Raw genomic sequence first — 19,200 nt, 5'->3', positions numbered from 1 at the left:
AGAATTTAAGTTTTAAAGCCCACACTGCTTCCTCCTTTGTGAAATGAGGGTCTTTCCCCCTACTCCCATTTACTCATCCCAGTACCCCTTACCTTCCATCTGACGGGAGGCCAGACATTTCTCTTCTATGGATTACATCCCCTAATATTCTCAGGGATGTTCCCAGGCTTGCTTGCTTTCTCAGTTGACTTATTTTTCCTGCCCTGGCACTACCCTCATGATGCTGGTGGCTTTTTACATCGTGCTTAATTATGTAATTGGGGAGCTGCTTTGCCGCTATGCTTTTTCAAAGACCTCTTGTCTATTTTTGTTTAATTCTCCCAGTGGTCCCCAAGAATCATTCTGAAGTGTTCTGGAAATGGACACATTGGGATTCTGACTGTAATTGCATTATATTTATTGATCAATTTGTTGCAAACTGGCAGCATTAATATATTAAGACTTTCTACCTAGAAGCACCATGGGATCACCCCCATTCATGTAAGCTTCGGAAAGATCACTGTGCAGAATTTTGTGGTTTACCCGCTTAGTTTCTGAATATTTCCTGTGAGAGAGGAGAATTATGCCCCTCTTCCTGGAGGATGGGGAACCAGCCCCTTCCTGGAAGAGATGCTCTAAGGGTCTGTGCGCATCCTGTTTCTCCAGGACCTTTCTCTGCTTCGGATAGCAGTGTTCTTATGGTGACTTTGACTTTTCTCTTTTCGTCTTTTAAGAATATTTTAGAGTTATTACTGTGTTTGTGAGTGTGCATAATGTGTGAGTGCATGGTGTGTATGAGAGAGAGAGTGTGTATGTGTGTAAGATTAGGAGAGTGTATATGTGTGAGTGCATAGTGTGTGTGTGTGGTGTGTGTTTGTATATGTGTGAGTGCATGGTATGTGTGTGAGAGTGTACATAAGGGTGTGAGTATATGCAAGTGCATGGTATGTGTATGTAAGGGTGTGAGAGTGTGTATGTGTGTGAGTGCATGTGAGAGCATGGTGTGTGTGGGGGGGTGTAAGAGTGTGTTGTGTGTGTGTGTGTGCGCGCGCGCGCGCGCGCGCAAGCTGATGCACACATGGAGGGAGGGAACCAGTGTCTCCCTTTATGTGGGTGCTAGAAATCACACTCACATCTCCAGGCTGTGTGACACACTCTAACTGGCTGAACCATCTCTTTGATCCTCATTTTTTTTTTTTTTTGGTTTTTCGAGACAGAGTTTCTCTATGTAGCTTTGCGCCTTTCCTGGAACTCACTTGGTAGCCCAGGCTGGCCTCGAACTCACAGAGATCCGCCTGCCTCTGCTTCCCAAGTGCTGGGATTAAAGGCGTGCGCCACCACCGCCCGGCCTCATTGTTTTTAAAAAGAAAACTTTTATTATTTTAAAAGGAATATTTTCCTTTTGTCACTTCGCTCGTTCATTCTAGGCCTTTCTATAGTGGGATAGTGAACACTTTTGGCTCTTCATGCCGTTCAGTCTCTGTCATGGCAGCCCACTTCTGTGCTTGTCGTGTGGACCACAGATATTACACATAGGAAGGGCATGGGGGGTGCCAGTGAAACCTTATTTCCCCAAACCAGCCTTGAGCCGTATGCAGGCTGTACTCTGCCAGCGACAGGCTATTTATTTATTTGTGCTAGACTGCCTGGGGACATCTGTTGTGTCTTGAGGTCGTAATGCATCACCTGTGGTCATTGTTCTTGAGGGTGTCCCAGCTCTGGTCATGGGCAGCTCCTTAGTGGACTCCTGTTTCATTCTCCCATCATTGTGGGCACAGCAAGGCCCTCCAGATTCATTTGGTGCAGATCCCGTCAGAGGGTTCTCTGGGGACCCTGGTTCCTTCTGGTGGAGAATCATGGATATGCTAAGTGTGTTTACGACTGCTGGGTGTCTCTGCTTCTAGCCAATCTCAGAGTGCAGGTGTAGGAGGTCCTATGTGCACACCAATCCATGATACATGTAAGCATATTTCTGTATTTATAGGTGTGTGTGTGTGTGTGTGTGTGTGTGTGTGTGTGTGTGTGTATGTATGTGAAAATAAACAAGAGTTCACGCTAATGTCTTGGACTCTGCTATCAAAGGGTTATCCTAACTTATATGTGACTTCATTTCCTGTGAACAACTTGGTTCCCCAGCCTCCAGTTTATTCACTTATTTGTTCAAACATATGTGCATGTGTGCACACACACTTACACACACACATATATTATCTCCTCATTTATTTTGTGTCTGTAGGAGAAGCAAATTTACCCACTAGTGTATCTGGTATTGATGTCAAATCCAATGTGTGGCCATTACCTGTCTTTTATTCAGTTAAAATGCTTTCTTTCCCTGAATTTACATGGGCAGCTCCTTTACCCTATCCCCTTCATTCAGACTACATCACCTCTGTATGCCACCATGCAAGTCAGTTGTCACAGGCGTTGATCCATCCTAGGTCCCCCTACCCTTAAGGCCAATTTGTGTGTGTGGAGGGCAGGGTTCAAGGCCAGGTCTTCTTCTCCTCAGTCATATCTCTCCCCCCTTTTTTTGAGACAGGCTCTTTCACTGAACCTAGAGCTGACTGACTTTTGGTTAGACCAGCAGGCCAGCAGGCCCCAGGGATCCCCCTGTCTCCACCATCCCAACTCACCTGTATGTGGCTTTGTGTGGATTCTAGGAATTCAGGGTCAGGTCCTTATACTTCTGTGGCAAACATTTCAACTAACTTATCTTCACAGCCCACCCCCAGCTAATTTTTTTTTTCAAAATTCACACCTTAAGGGTCACTTTGAGGTCTCTCTCTGTGGTTCTGTCGGCTTTGACACCTGTGTAGTGGTCACATGATCACAGCCACCATCATGTAAGGCAGTTGCATGACATAAAAAATTCCCCTGGTGTCGCCCTGTGCAGTCATCCCTCCGAAGTGGCTTCTGACACCCACGGATCTCCCTGTCTCCATCGTCTTAGTCTTTTCCAGGATGGAAACTATGTAATAGCCTTCTGAGTCTGTCTTCTGTCACTGTGCAGAAGGAATTTCAGATTCACTCTGGGTGCTGTGCGAATCAGTGGCTTGCTTCCTTTTGTTTCTGAGTGGTAGTCAGTTCTGTGGAGTCTCTTCAGTTTGTTTATCTGCTTCCTTATTGGAGGATTGCTGTCAATTTGTGATCGGGCAGTTACAAACAATGCCTCTGTAAGTATGCACACACAAGTTTGATTGGTTTTGGTGTGTATTATATTTAGTCTCGTTTCTCCTTTCATCTCTTAGTATTTTTATGGCTTCTATTTCTTTTTTTTTATTTAAAAAAAGTTTTTTTTTTTTTTTATTTTACATACCAATCCCAGTTCCCCCTCCCTCCCCTTCTCCCACCCCTCAGAGAGGGTAAGGCCTCCCTTGGGGAGTCAACAAAGTCTGGCATACTAAGTTGAGTCAGGACCAAGCTTCCCCCCCGCCCCATGTCAAGGCTGAGCAAGGTATCCCACCCTAGGGAATGTTCCAAAAAGCCATTTTTGGGATCAGTCCTGGTCCCAGTGCTAGGGGCTCCTCAAACAGATTTAGCCACATAACTGTCACCCCCATTCAGAGGGCCTAGTTTGGTCTCATGCACTGCACGCTCCCCAGCTGACAGGCCAGAGTCCATGAGGTCCCCCCAGCTTGGGTCTGCATCACTGTGGGTTTCCCCATCTTGATCTTAATGTTACCTTGTTTTTGAGGTGGCTTTTGTACCATGGAGCTTATTTCCATCTTCTCATTTGGTTTTAGATGCCCGTTTCCTCTTTCCACATCTGTGGGTCTTCACCTCCAGTAAACCTGCGCATCTGAAATGTTAGAGTGACTGACAGATGCCCGTCTCACCATGGTGGTTAGGTTGGAGACTGTTTCTACATCTCAGAAAATTGTCCGGTGGCTCTTGTCACTGTCCCCAGCATGCTGTTCCACCTGCCCCACTCTGTCCTCAATGAGACTGCTCCTGGAGCTGAGTTTTGCCTGGTGTTGTCTCTCAGATGTGCCTCTTGGAATCAGCGTGGTGTCTGTACCCATGCTCCTAGAGGCTACACTTCTCAATTTCCTGTTCTTTGACTAGTGTCTCCCGCGTGCACATAATACAGTTTATTCACTTTTGAAAATATTTCCTTGTTCGGTTTTCTGTCTGCTCCAAAGAAAAATGCTATGATTGTTCTTGTCATTTTGTGGATATATTTGCTTTTCCTGAAGGCAGAGGTCCCCCTTTTCAAAATATGTGCAAACATCCTCCTTAGATGGAAACCCAGGCCTTGCACAGTCTAGGTGAGCATTCATCCACTGAGATACATTCCCAGTGTGGGGCAGGCTTCACCAGTGACAGGATACAGAAGTTAGACACTGGCTCCTCCCTCTTCACGGTGTAAAACCACGTTCTTTGTGTCTACGTACATTGTGTGCAAGTGTGCGTTTGAGTGTGCTTTCATGTGTGTACACATGAGCATATGTGCATATGTGTGTATGGATGTGTGTATACATGTATGTGCACATGGGTGTGTGCATGTGTATGCATATGGCAGCTAGACATCACTGTCGGGTATGTCTTCCTCAGCCACTTCCCTACCCTATTTTTTTGAGACAGATGTCTCAGTGAACCTGGAACATGATGTTTTGGCTAGGCTACCTGGCCTCTGAGTCCCAGGCATGCTCCTGTTTCCACCTCCCCAGGTGGATGAGAGCACAGGAGCATGCTGTTGTACCAGGCTTTTTAGTGGATGCTGGGGATTTGAACTCAGATCCTCATGCTTACATTGCACTGAGGGAGCTGTGTCCCCAGCTTCTTCTAGACCGTTTCCTGTGTTTGTTGTCTGACCGTGGTTTTGAAATCACGTGTTGTTCTGGCGCTATATCTGGGCACTGTTGTTGAAGCAGTCCTTTGAGGGTCGCTTTGCCTTTGCTTCTGCTCATCTCATCCTCCAGACGTAGTAGACGGAACTCTGGGGCCTCACTGCATTTTTTTTTCTCACCACTCCACATATGTGTGTGCATATCTCCTGGGCCGTGTAGTTTATATCAGCTTGACACAAACTAGAGTCATTGGGACAGAGGGAGCCTCAGTTGAGGAAATGCCTCCATCAGATTGCCTGTTGGCAAGTGCATGGGGGCATTTCTTTTCTTTTCTTTTTTCTTTTTGGTTAATGATTGACCTGGATGGACCCAGCCCACTGTGGGAAATGTCATCCTTGGGCAGGGGGTACTTACTGTAAGCCATGGTGAGCAGCATTTCCCAATGACCTTCGGTTCCTGCCCTCAGGTTCCTGCCTTGAGTTCCTGCCCTGAAGTCCCTCATTGGACTGTGCCCTGGGGGTTGTAAGGTGAAATAAATCCTTTCTTCCTCTAACTTGATTTTGGTCATGGTTGTTTATCACAGCAACAGAGAGCACAAGAGGGCATCTCCTTCCTGTGCCTTCTTGAGTTTAAATTTAATTTATTTATTTTAGTGTGTGTGTGTGTGTGTGTGTGTGTGTGTGTGTGTGTGTGTGTGTATGTGTGTGTACATGGAGATCAGAGGACAACTTGCAGGAATCGGTTCTCTCCTTTTGCCATATGGGTTCCAGGGTGTGAACTCAAGTCATATGTCTTGGTCTTGCTGCCCCTCTCCACCCCCATGAAGTTGTAGGGTTTAGGTTGTAAATCAGTTTTGGAAGTATAAATTTGAGCCATGTTTTTGAAAGTGAGTCATTTACATTTTGCTCCCTAAAACATGAGATAAGATCCTCCTCCTTTGCCTCAGAAGACTACGTAACCAGTAGTTAAGAATATTATAGTTCACAGTGTTTGTCCCCCTGTGTGTGTGTGTGTGTGTGTGTGTGTGTGTGTGTGTGTGTGTGTGTATGTGTGTAAGTGTGTACATATGAGTATGGCTGCCAGAGATCAATGTTGGGTGTCTTTGTATATGACTCTTCATCTTATTTTTTGAGACATGGTCTCTCACTGAACCTGGAACTTGCCATTTTGGCTAGGCAGGTTGTGCAGCAAGCCCTGGGATTCCTCTGCCTCTCCCCCTTTACTTCATAGAACTGGGGTTACAGGTGTGTTCCAGCACACCTGGAAACTGGCTTTATATCAGTGCTGAAGATCTAAAGCCATATCCTTGAATTTGCACAACAAATGTTTTGTCTACCACACCAGTTCCTATAAACAGGCTTTTTTGGACCACCAGCCCCCAAATCATGACACAGAGACAATATTAATTATGGAAGTTCAGCCTATAGCTTAGGCTTGTTTCTGACTGTCTCTTATAACTTAAATTAACCTTTTTCTATTTATCTACATGCTGTCACATGGCTTGTGGCTTTTACCTCTCTTCCTGCATATCTTGCTTCCTCTCAGTCTGGGTGGCGACTCCGCCTTTCTTTTTCCCTGAGACCTCTCTGTTCCCAGAAGTCCCTTGTAACTAACCTCTTCTTGCCTAGCTATTTGCCATTCAGCTCTTTATTAAACCAATCACAGTGACACATCTTCACACAGTGCAAAGGAATGTTCTGCAGCAATCTCTCCAGCTCAGTATTTGTTTCTTCATTGTATATTGTGTTTAACATTCCCCAAATTGCTCTTCCGGATGGAGGAGGGTTGTCGTGTGACAGGACAGGGTTTAGCTTGTTGAAATGAAGATGCTTTGTAAGGTGAGAAACAGTCTTCACATTCCTCCTCCTCCCTCTCCCACCACCACCACTGAGCACACTTCTGGACTGCAGACTCTGGACATAGAGATTTTTTCCCCCTCCTCTGCCTTGATTAGCATTTCTGTCCCATTTCCCTCCACTAATGGTGGTTGGACCTCTGTAAGCTCTTCTGGATGCCTAGCCTCATTTTCATGGATATTTTCTTTAAAATGAGTGACTGTCCCCACTCTAATCCTGGGGAGCTGGGTGAGGCTGCAGTTGACGCCATCAGTTGGTTTACTGCCTGATTTTGGCGCTTCCTGGTTCCTGTGGGATTATCTACCTTCTCAGGCTTTTCTTCTCTTGGTTACTTGACCCCTTTCTTCATGTAAGTGATTCTTCCTTCATATCTCTTTCCTTCTCAGTCTGTCAATTTCGTTTTTTTTAAATTTTTTTTTCTTTTATTTATTTTATTTTACAATACTATTCAGTTCTACATAACAGCCACAGATTCCCTTGTTCTCCCCCTTCCTGGCCCCCTCTCCTTCCCCCAAGCCCACCCCCATTCCCACCACCTCCAGATCAAGGCCACCCATGAGGACTGAGATCGACCTGATAGACTCAGTCCAGGCAGGTCCAGTCCCCATCCTCCCAGACGCTTGGCTCAATTTCATTTTTGTCATCTGTCCCCTTTGAGTACAGAGGTCTTATTCTTTTTTTCTTTTTCTTTTTTTTTACAGTAATGGAAAACACCATCCATGCCCACTGAGAGCATATAGTGGGATGCCTCATTAATGTGGCTTTCTGGAGAGTTTTGGGTTTTGGCCATGTTCATGTTGTAGACATTTCTGTTAGTAGTCTGTGTGTTCCTGATGAAAGCCAGGCTTCTGTAGGGTAGGGTTCCCATTAGAAGATTGTGGAGACCCCTCGATCACCTTTATCACTTGGCTGCCAGGGAACCTCCAGGTCAGACCTCACCTGGACTCAAGTTTGATTTACTTGGGTCTGGGTCAAGTGTCTTGGTCTAGCAGCCATCTTTCCAGGGTGGTGTTGCTGGGTAGACCATGTTCTTCCTACCTTTCTCTCCAACTGGGATACTCTCTAACTGACACACCAAAGTGGGCAGTTGCTTCCAGAACTTTCCATGACCCTTTTTTCTTGAAGAGCTCATTTCGTTGTGTTTGTACCCTAAGGGAGCTGTCCCAGGATATTGACAGGATTCAAAAAGAGAGGTCCATGTTAGAAACGAGGATCCCTTAAATCACTGCTGGCAGGATTGCAAATTATTATGAAATCATAATGAAAATCAGTATGTAGATTTCTCAAAAAAAAAAAAATAGAGCAGACATATGACCCACCTATGCCATTCCTAAGCATATATATCCCCAGAGGACTCTACCTCCTACCACATGACACTCACACATCCATGTTTATTGCTGCTATGTTCATAAGAGATAGGAAATGGAACCAGCCTAGATGTGCATCAACAGATGAGTGAGTAGAGAACATGTGGTACATATATGTAATGGAGTATTATGCAGCTGTAAAGAAAAGCACATAAAGAACTTTGCTGGAAAATGGATGGATCTAGAAAGAGTAATATTCAGCTGAGGTGACTGTAACTAAACCAGACAAAACCAGCAGATTTTTCACCATATGAAAACCCTCACTTATAACATATTCATGTTTATATGTGATCATGGGTAAGGGTGGGTAAAGCCTAAATGTCTAGAAATCAGACAGAGAGGGGATGATAAGGAAGTGTGGGAGTGGGCAAAGGAACACATGGGACACGAAAGAGGGAAAGAATCGGGGATGGGGCTCCAGGGGAGAAACGGGGTGGTAAGGTGGGAGAGATGGGGAAGGAGACCCTCAAAAGCACTTTGTTTAAAAATAGCATAGTGTTCTCTACCATGTGGATTAAAAATACAAAAATGTAAAAGAGAGAAAGATGTCCTTGTGGGATCAAAGGAATGAGTTATATTTCTATCCAGGGATGGCTACTCTGGTGGCCTGCCTAAGGGACATCACCCTTTATCTTTTGTCGACCCTGTTCTTTGCTCTCAGAGGCCAAGGCCAGTCCTGTGTGCTGGGAAGCAATGCCTTCAAGAGTCTGGAAAGTTTTTGGTAGGGGATCCTGGGTACTGGAGAGACTATAGTTTTCTCTTCTACTTTCCCGGGGGTGGGGGATGGGGGACGGGGGGTGGGGGATGGAGGAGGGGGGATGGAGGACGGGGGTGGGGGATGGGGGGTCTAGGGTGATCGAGGATTAGGGATAGGGGCCTATAGGGGATGCTGGAAGTCCCCAGGAGTGTCAAGACTGGGGGGAAGCTAATCTTTATGATGTAAAGGAGGCACAGTGTGTGGGTAACCTTGGTGTGCATGGAAAGAAAAGCTCTAAGGGTGCAGACAGATGCTCTGTTGGCCTTCTCAGGTTGGGCCCACTGCATGCTATGTGGGGGATGTATAAGGCATCCATTGAAAAGGTGGGGCCTGAAGCCAAAGTACTGTGGACCGTTCTGAGCTCTGTGATGCTTATCAGAGGTAGGGCCTGTGCATGGTCTTTAACTTCCAGGAGCCTCATTTTGTCCTCTATAAAGGAGAAAATAAAATCATCTCACTGGGTCATTTTGAAGATGAAATGAGTTAATATGTTGGGATCATGTATGGCAGTGGCTGGCTGAACAAATATCAGCCATTGCTCTTATTGTGTTTGCCTGGTAGTAGGAGGCTGGGAAGCACAATGGGTGGCCCCTCGTGGGTGTCACCTGGATCTAAGTTTTCTCCTTTTTTCAGCTTCTCTTAGCCCTGTCTAGCTTCTTTCTTCCCAGAAATTCATCTGAGGAAAGTTCACCTCTCTGCCTCTGTCTGTGTCTACGCTCTTAACTTCCTCTTCTACCCTCTTTCCTCATTCCTTCTTACACATCTCCTAGCACTCTCCATGCTCTGTGGTTTTCTGCTGGACATATGTGTCTCTGTTCACAATGATCCATCCAGTGAGTCACATCTGTGAAGTGCTTGCCTTCTTCATGCCTCTCTCTGAATATCGATGGTCCACAGAGTTGATGTTTGTCCAGTAACTTCCTACTGGTTATGGAGTCCAGTGACCTTGAGTTCAAATCTTGAGTAACCACTTATTGGATATGTGGCACAAAGAAGTCACCATCTTCCCTGATCCTCAGTCTTCTCACTTGTCAAATGGCGAGAATAATACCACGCTGAAAGAGTGGGCACAGAGATGAGATAGACACTTTATTAGTGATTAATGTAATTCCTGGGACTGCCATCATTATTATTCCTAATGGGACAGTCATCCTGGGGTCACTGGGACACTGGTAATGATTGCATCAGGATCTCCCTACCCCCCAGCTGCAGTAGCATCGTCTCAAGTTATCTGGGATCAGAGAGTGTAAATGTTAATTAACAATTTAGTTGAACCCTAAGGAATAGTTCAGCATCTCATGTTGCTCATCTCAGGAAAAAAGAAGCCTGTGGGGGTGTGAGCATGTCAACTCTTTTAATACCATTCACGTGTTTGTGAGTGCATATAAGCACGAGGAGATTGCATTGACAATTCTTCCGTTTGTGAGGAATGAGCTCTAGATGATGCTGATGACCTGTACAGGTAGGTGAAGTGTTAGGAGATGGAATTGCCCAGATAAGGGTCATACTTCTGTTGTCAGAAGGTGTGAGGAGTTGGGAGACAGGATAGAGGTGGGTGGGAGGGGTTCTAGAAAAGTAAGATGTCTCAGGTAGGAAATGTAATCACAGGCAAGGCCAAGTTCAGGTGACATGAGCCTCAGCAGCAGAGAAAGAAGCATTAAAATTGGTCTGAGAGTCTTCCTGGAAGAGGAGCCAACACAGGCACATAGGGAAGGAGGGTGAGTCACCAGAGGTGACAATGACCAAAATACAGTGAGATGCTTGGGGTCATCTCCCCCCCCCCCCAGAGTTCCCTGGAGGCATTTTGGTCTTTCAGAAAGAGCAATTTTTCTTCAAAACCTGAAAAGTACCTTTCTTTTTTGTTCTAAACACCGGATGAAGCCATGGAAAGCAGTTCTGTCTACTGGCTTAATGCACAGGAGACCAGTCCCTTTCCATTTCCAGGTACTGTGGGCTTCTGAAGGTGTTTTTGTATATTGTGGTCCTTCCACTCCTCCTCACAGTCCTATCAGTACTGAGATTGCTAAGTCTGTTTCAGATGGAGAAACTGAGGTCTAGAGTGATTGGACAAGTTTCCAGTCACAGGGATAGAGGTTGGCAGTTTTTTTTTTTCCTTTAAACAACAAGCTACTAGGGATGATACCATTGATTCTCTTTGTAGTTGGCATTGAGGTAGTTTATGTATCCAGTGGCTTTGTGGGTGGGACAGTGGTGGAAGCAGTGGTCTGTTGAAACCCTCAGTAACTTGAAGAGAACAGAACTAGCTCCCCCTCCAGTGTGGCTTCCAGCCGTCTAGACTCTGCACCCTTCTCGACAGTTCCTGGATTGTAGAGCAGCACTACTGTGTACAGCCACCGTCTGTACTTGAAAGGATTTATTCAAGTAGGTAGACACTCTCTTCTCTTTGAGAAGGAACTGATTGTCACTTGAGGTCATTTTGTGCAAGGTGGGGAAACATTCTGGTCATGGACACCAGCAAGTGTTGTGGTCATAGGAGGCTATACAAGATTAAGTAACTTCTATTGTGGAATGTGAAAACTTCTATTTGTATATTGTCCACAACCACCCAATGAAATGGGCCAGTTACTTCCTCCTTGCTCCTTGCTGTATGAGTCACCGTAGGCCCAAAGACATTTATCATTGTGCTTAGGAATACATAATAGGGTTTAATAAGGGATTTAACCAAGAGGGTCTTGTTCTAAAGCCTTTGTTCTTAATATTATGCTAACTTCATTTTTATGTGACTGCCATCCATCCATCTGCTCATCATTTCATGAGCTCAACCTTCTGCCCATTCCTTCACCTGCCAGCTGTCTAGTCATCCTTCCATGGATTTATCCATCCATCCATCCATCCATCCATCCATCCATCCATCCATCCATCCATCTATCCATCATCAATCTACCCAATCAACCATTGTTCAGCCAGCTACTCATCCATCCATCCATCCATCATCCATCCATCCATCCATCCATCATCAATCTACCCAACCAGCTGTCGTTCAGCCAGCTACTCATCCATCCATGCATTTGTCCATTCATCCAAAACCACCTATTTGCCCATCTATTCATCATCTATCCATTTAATAATGCTTTCCATTTATCATCTACCCACCTGCACCCATCCATCCATGCATTCATCTTCCCTTTCATTTATCTGTCTATCCATCTATCCATCATCCATCATAATTCACTTATCATCCATCTACCCACCCACCTGCACGTCTACCCACTGTGAAACGTTGTCTTCTGCCTTATCTGGGGGGGGGGGATCCCTTCACTGCAGGAGCCAAACCTATGCTTTCTAGAGCAGAGACCTCCATTCTATTAAGTACCCCTTAGCTCTCAAGAGCTGTGTATTTTCTGGTGACAGTCCAAGCTGGTGTCCTTGGACATGTTGCCATTCCAGACACCGCGAGGCTGCTTGTTCCCTCTTCCTATTTCTGTCAGTGGCACACAGTCTCTCCCCACAATGTCCTCAAAGGAAGCAAGGCTGCAGGCTCTTTCAGAAACCCTCAGAGCTTTCTGAAGTGTCATTATAATTGACCAGCAGTAACTTTGACCCCATAGGTTGGGTGCAGGATGAATTGATCTCAGTTTTATTTTTAAAAAACTGTTGAGTTTGTGTGATTTATGAAATGCATCCAAAACAGAGTCTCGTAAGGAGGGAAATTGTAATAGAAAATGGTGAATTTAAATAAAGGTGACTCAATTAAGGAATCAGTTAAAATTGTCCAAGCGGCAGTATTATAAGGAGGAGGTGTGACCTAGCTAGATCCATATTTATTAAGGCAGAGCAGTAAAAGCCACCTCGTTATTTTCAATTGCTTCTGTTACATGTTAATCACCAGGGAGATGATCCCAGTTCATAAAATTTCAATCTATAAACACGCAGAGTCATTTAGGGGCCCCTTATATCTATTACTTTACAGCTACAACAGCTAGTGCTCTCACTGCACCTGCCTGTCCTTCCTGTCTTCTCTTTTGTACGTTTCAGGAGTACAGTCTTTCCTTGTAGTTCAGTGCAAGTGAATCAGAATTTCATCCTGTAAATGTATTGTGTGGACACTGAAACATATGGGTGAAGAGTAGGGGCATTTTTGCATGAGAGAGCACTTACTTAGCATTCACAAGGTCCTGGGTCCTGGGTCCTGGGTCCAGTCTCCAGTAGCACCAAAAGAAACAACAACAACAAAAGAAATATGTTTGAATTCAGTGTTTTTAAATTTTTTTTCATGGGGGTTGTAAGATAGAGCTCTTTATATAGACTAAACGAGCCTCAAACTCACAGAGATCTGCCGATCTCAGCGTCCCCACTGCTGGGACTAACGGCATGCACCAACACGTTTTAAAACAGATATATACTTTTATTAATTCTTGAGAATTTCATACAATCATAAAATATATTTTGATCTCCCCCCTCCTTAAGTCCTCCAGGATCCTCCTTATCTTCCATCTTCCCAACTTCGTACTTTCTCACTCTCCGTTTCAGAACTACTGAGTCCAGTTTATGCCACCCATATGTAAATGGGTGTGGGCCTTCCATTGGAGCTTGGTCACCCTACCAGGGGTCACACCCTTACAGAAAACCAAATCCCTTCCCCAGAATCCATCAACTGTCAGCAGCTCCTTAGCTGGGGAGTCTTGTGAACCCTGTCCCCCTCTCCCATGCTGGAACGTTGACTGGCTTGATTTTGTGTAGGCAGTCACAGCTGTGTGAATTTGTGAGCACAGTGGGTCTGTCGTGTCCAGAGGACACTGTTTTTCTCAACTTCCCCTCCAACCTCTGTCTCTTAGCTTCTGCCCCCTTGTCTGTGGTGATTCTTGAGCCTTAGGGGGAGGAAGTGTGATGCAGATGTCTCCGTTAGAGCTGAGCACTCTGCAGACACTCATTCTTTGTACATTGACCAGCCACCACGGGCAAAGCCAAATTCAAATGGATAATGAGGTTGAAAGGGTAGTAAATGAACTCTTAAAGTACCCTTGGCTTATGTCGCTCAAGATGACTCATCAGGTAAAGAAACTTGCCATCAAACCTAGTGACTCATGTTTGATCCCTGGATCCCACGTGGTGGAAGAAGAATTAATTCCTGCAAGCTGTCTTCTGACTTCCACATGTACACAGTGGCATATGCACCCCCCCAATAATGAATAAATAAATGTTTAAATTTTTTAATAAAAATGACCCTTTACTTTGATACATCAGCTATTAGCACAGACCCAATATTACCCTGACTGTGTTTATCTGTGCAATATGAGGGGATGTGTTTCTAGATAGTAGCAGGTAGCTTAGACATGGGCAGTGTGTCCAAACCCACCTCTACTATCGCCTGGCTTATGCTCCTGGGCAAGTTACCTCATGTACCGTGTCCTGGTTGATTTTTGTCAACTTGACACATACCTAGATGTATATAGGAAGAAGGCATCTGAATTGAGGAAACGCCTCCTTAAGACTGGAATGTAGGCAAATCTGTAGGGCATGTGCTTGATTAACAATTGAGGTGGGAGGGCCCAGCCCACCATGGGTGGTGGCAACTCTGGGCAGATGGGTTTGAGTTGTATAGGAAAACAGGCTGGGGGAGCCATAGAAAACGAAATTGCTGCCAGTCAGCAGCATTCCTCCATGGCCTCTGCTTTAGTTCCTGACTTGAGTTCCTGCCCTGACATCCCTTGGTGATGGACTTTGACCTGAGTTGTAGTCTGAAAGAAACCTTTTCTTTCCCAAGTTGCTTTAGGTTGAGGTGCTTTATCACAGCAACAGGAGCCCTAACCAGTACACCCAGTCCCTTCCCCTGCCAGGTGAGAGGATAACAGTGCTTCCCATGGCAGTATGCCTGGCACCCAGCGGTCTCTAAACATGTGCTGTACTCCTCTCTCTGCCTCCATGCTGCACTCCTGGGTGGCAGCTGGGGAGGCCGCACCGGGGAGAACCCACCTTGGCTGATGCCAATCCATCTTGTCCATTGTGAAATATTCTTGCCGCTGAGAAGGCTAGCCTGCTGTAGGGATTGGGAGAGAATGTTCGGGGTGAGAGTTGTTCCAACCCCAGATCTTCCCTGAGCAGCTCCAGGAGTTAAGTGACTTGTCTCTGTGCCGTAGTGTCCTCACCATAAAGTGGGGACAGAGAAGAGGCTTACCTTATTGGGATGTCAGGAGAAAACGTGATGGGCAGGTCCTCAGGCCGTCATTCCATACAGTGTCCACCTCAGAAATGCCCAGTGTATGTTAATGAAAGATGGCTCAGCATTGAAGAGCATGTACTGACTGCTCTTGCAGAGGACCTGGGTTTGGTTCTTAACACCCAGATCAGGTAGCTCACTACCACCTGTGACTTCAGCTCCAGCTAGACCCTCTGCTGGCCTCCACATGTGCTCCACACATGCACTATCCCTACCTCCACATACATACATATAAATCTTTTAAAAAAGATTTACTATATAAAATAGCAATGATATCACAAAGAGAAACTAGTGTGATGCCATATGTATAATTGCTCAATTAATATTACTTTTTTATTATTTTAAAAAATTTTATAATTTAATTTAATTTTATGTATCAGCCACGGATTCCCCTGTCTTCCTTCCTCCCCTCCCCCCCTTCCTCCCAATCCACCCCCCATTCCCATCTCCTCCAGGGCAAGGACTCCCCTGGGGATTCAGCTCAGCCTGGTAGATTCAGTCGAGGCAGGTCCAGTCCCCTCCTCCCTTCACCCTAAGAGTAGAAGTCCTTGTCAGATGGGTCTTTCAAAGTCCACTTTGCAGCCCTTACAATAAGAATCTCTAGAGAAAGCCTGTACTGCAATCTCAACAAAAGTAAATGAGGGTGGGTATGTGGATGCTTTCAGTGGGGTATAGCCTGAAGAGGCACCATGGAACACGGTCATGATTGTGATGTTTTAGTTTTGAGTGGGAGTAGCAGGACTGCAGAATCAAACCCAGGGCCTCCCAGCTGCAAGGCAGGTGTTCTTCAGCTAAGCTAAAACCCCAACCCTTCAGCTGTGTTCTGAAACAAGCCAGCTCTCTCCCTAGCACTCCTGGGAGTGTTACGTTGCTCCTCCTGCCTGGGGTGGACTGGAACAAAGACCCCCACTCAGAATAGCAAGCACTGCAGTCTCAGAGCAGCAAAGGCTTGGCGATTTATGACCTTGTGAAGTTGGCCGCCACCCAGACCAAGTGCAAGAGTTCTGCGGGAGTGCATGGGACAGTCTTTTATCAGCCTGAACACAAGGCTTTCGTTTAAAGCCAAGTCACCAGGGAGGTACAATCTTACGTGTCACCTGCCACCTAACGTTTGTCTGTTTCTCAACAAGAACTCCACATGGCTTCATCTCTACATTGCACATCCTTGTCTGTCTTAAAGCTTCTCAAATGCATGAACTTGACATGTCTGCAGGTCATCAGGCAAGCTTTACTGTTAGTAATTTTCCACTCTAAAATTTCTAGATTGGGTCTTGGGGGCTCTTTCTAGATGATGTTAGCAGGGACTCGGAGTTTGCCTGTCCATCTGTACCTGGACCTAAGATGGCCTGAGGCATTTTGGAAAATGGGTTGTTATGTCTTATTTCTCACTCTCCTGTTTTGCATTCCCAGGTTGAAAGGATTGTGGACAAGAGGAAGAACAAGAAGGGGAAATGGGAATATCTTATCCGATGGAAAGGCTATGGCAGCACCGAGGACACGTGGGAGCCGGAGCATCACCTCCTGCACTGTGAGGAGTTTATTGATGAGTTCAATGGGCTGCATGTATCCAAGGACAAGAGGGTAAAGTCAGGGAAGCAGGCTGGAGCCTCTAAGCTCCTTCGTGACAACCGCAGCCCACCAGTGGAGAGACTCCCCCACAGGCCTCTGGAGCCCGGGAAGAGCAAATCAACTTCCCACAAGCGGAAGCGCATCAACTCTCCCCTGTCCAGGCCCAAGAAGGGGTCTTCAGGAAAGGCCCCTGGGGCTGGAGACAGGGCTGCTAAGACTGTGTCTTATAGGACTACGCCCAGTGGCTTGCAAATCATGCCCCTGAAGAAGACTCAGAACGGCTTGGAGAACGGAGACGTTGGCTCCGAGAAGGACGAATCCCACTTTGGAAATGGGTCCCATCAACCAGATTTGGATTTGAATGACCAGGTTGGAGAGCAGGATGCCAGTGACTGTGATGGGACCCACTCTGCGCTGGTGGAGAACGGAGTTGGTTTGTGGCTTTTCTTTCTCTCGGGGTTGGTTTTGGCTGTGGCCAGCAATTTTTTTGTTGTTGCTTGAAATAGGATCCTAGGTTAGCCCAGGGTAGCCTCAAACTCACTAAGTATTCTAGAATGGCCTTGACCTACCTATCTCCTGCCTCTACCTCCTGAGTGTTGGGATTATAGGCAGGCACTGTTATATCCTGGCTTAGGTAAAGGTGGAACACAGGGCATTATGCATGTTAGGCAAGCACTCTACCAACCAATCTATTTGTCTAGTTCCTTGGTATGATTTTTCTTTCAACCTAGGGAGGCCCGTAATGCCTCCTGTCTTTGACTCTTAGCTACTTGTTAACACTGCCTTTGTTTTTCACCTCAGGGCTGTGTAAACTCGACCTCATGCCTATGTTGGTTATTATGTACCTTTGCATGTGGGAATGCCAGGCCACAGATGTGCAGGTGGGGCCTGTGATGGTTACAAAGCGACAGGCTTAACTACCTCCAGGCCTGCCGTCCTAGCTACCTGGGAGGCTGAGGCAGGAGGATTGTAAATTTAAGGTCACTCCAGGCTACAGGTTGAGTTCGTGGCCAGCCTGAGCCACTTAGTGAGATTCTGTAATGCCAAGATGGCTAGGGGGCATCCGATCCCCCATACTGTTAATTACAGAAAAAGAAAAAAGGAAAAGATTCCCTACTATGCTGCAGGACACCCACAGCCATGGTCACCACGCCAGATCCACATCCCTGAAGGCAGCTTAAGAATTCTTACACCTCAGGACAAAGGAGTGATCCCCAGAGGACCAGCACCTCCCTTGCGTCTCACTCACAGCCTTTGCTTGTGGTCTTATAGTGCCCAGAGAGGGGGCCGCCTGGGGGCTTCCCTCCCTCCCACCCTATTTCCAGGTGGAGTTTGCCACACCAGCATATGATGGGAGATGCCTTCCCCTCTGGTGTCACGGCATAGGTGATGGGCTTCATGTCTGTATTATGGCCTGAGACTGGGTCACCATGGAAACTTAATTCTCACAGTTCTAGTAACTGGGAAGTCCAAGATGGAGGGGACAACAGAGTCAGGGCTGATGAGGGATGTTCCTCATAGATGGAACATGATTTCTAGCTGTGTGCTTACTTGGTGGATAGGACAGCACAACTCCTTTCATGTTTCTTTATTTAATTTCTTTATAAAGTCTCTTAGACCAGGCTTGCCTTGAACTCACACTGTCGCCCAGGCTGGCCTGGAGCTTCCTTTACAAAATCACTAATCCCATTCAGGATGGTAGAGTTCTTATGACCTCATCACCTCCTGCAGGTTCTGCCTCTTGATACTGCTACATGAGGAATTAAGTTTCCAGCTATGACTTTTTTTTTGGGGGGGGAACCCAACACCCAGACCATCGTGGGTCCTAAATGTAGTTACAACCCCATCCTGTGCCGGCTCTCTTGCCTGCTCCTTTCTTCTCTGGGAAGCAATGCAGACTGTATACGGCTCACATCAGATGGTGGGCTTCCTCCCTCCTACGGTCTCCGGAAGCAGAATTAAAGGAGGAGGCCGTGACCTGGGTGACTTCAGCTTCCCATGCTGAGACTTCCTCAGTGGCTAGGTTGCTCCTCCGCAGAGACCTTAGTGGCCTGTGTCTTTGGACAAGCCGTGTGTTCCCGTTTCATGCCGCCTCCTTTCTCGAACACCTTTGTATATCCCCACAGGCAGCGTCTTCATCTCTGAGGATCAGAGCCCCAGGCCTCAGGGGCTTCAGAAAATACTTAATGGGCACACAAGAATCCATGCCCAATGTGCAGGGTCCTCAGATGTCCCTGATGGAGTGAGAGTATGTGTGAACAGGGATGCTGGGACGCAGTTGGTGCAGCTGGCTGGGTCATGAGGCCAGTGCGTGTCAGTGATGATGCTGAGTGTGGGGTCTGGACCATTCTGAGAATGCTCCTTTCGGGGAGAGCTTGCCGTCTTTGGAGGGACCTGAGCCATCGCTTAGAGGTTCCTCCTGCTCCAGAGAGGAATTTCATCCTAACACGATTTACTTAGGTGTCTGCCCCAGCCTGACTCATGTTTCTGTCTGGGGATCCCCAGTGCTGATGTACTGTGCCTCTAGCATATGGAAGTGCTGTTTGTTTTAAAAATTCATCTCTTGGGGGAGAAGTAGCTTGTGTAAATGAGGCTTGGCATAAACATGCACGTTTGATGTTCCCGTGACAGCTGCCAGCAGTTGCAGGATCCCCTGTCGGTGCAGGAAGGGTGGCAACGGGAAGCCTCTTAGGCTCTCAGGGTA

General features: G+C 46.5%; 1 protein-coding gene across 1 annotated transcript in view; it reads left to right on the top strand.

The window, feature by feature from the left end:
• Cdyl2 (chromodomain Y like 2) overlaps positions 1-19,200 on the top strand; it is a 198,720-nt gene that overhangs the window by 121,190 nt on the left and 58,330 nt on the right. The window contains exon 2 of the mRNA XM_028875701.2: positions 16,338-16,929. Coding sequence (XP_028731534.1) covers positions 16,338-16,929 — 592 coding nt within the window. The remainder of the gene's footprint in view (positions 1-16,337; positions 16,930-19,200) is intronic.

The sequence above is a fragment of the Peromyscus leucopus genome, chromosome 5 (genome assembly GCF_004664715.2).
Source record: "Peromyscus leucopus breed LL Stock chromosome 5, UCI_PerLeu_2.1, whole genome shotgun sequence".
NCBI lineage: Eukaryota > Metazoa > Chordata > Mammalia > Rodentia > Cricetidae > Peromyscus > Peromyscus leucopus.
The sequence above is the reverse complement of the archived record's forward strand: the minus strand, read 5'-3'. Positions and strand labels throughout refer to the sequence as shown.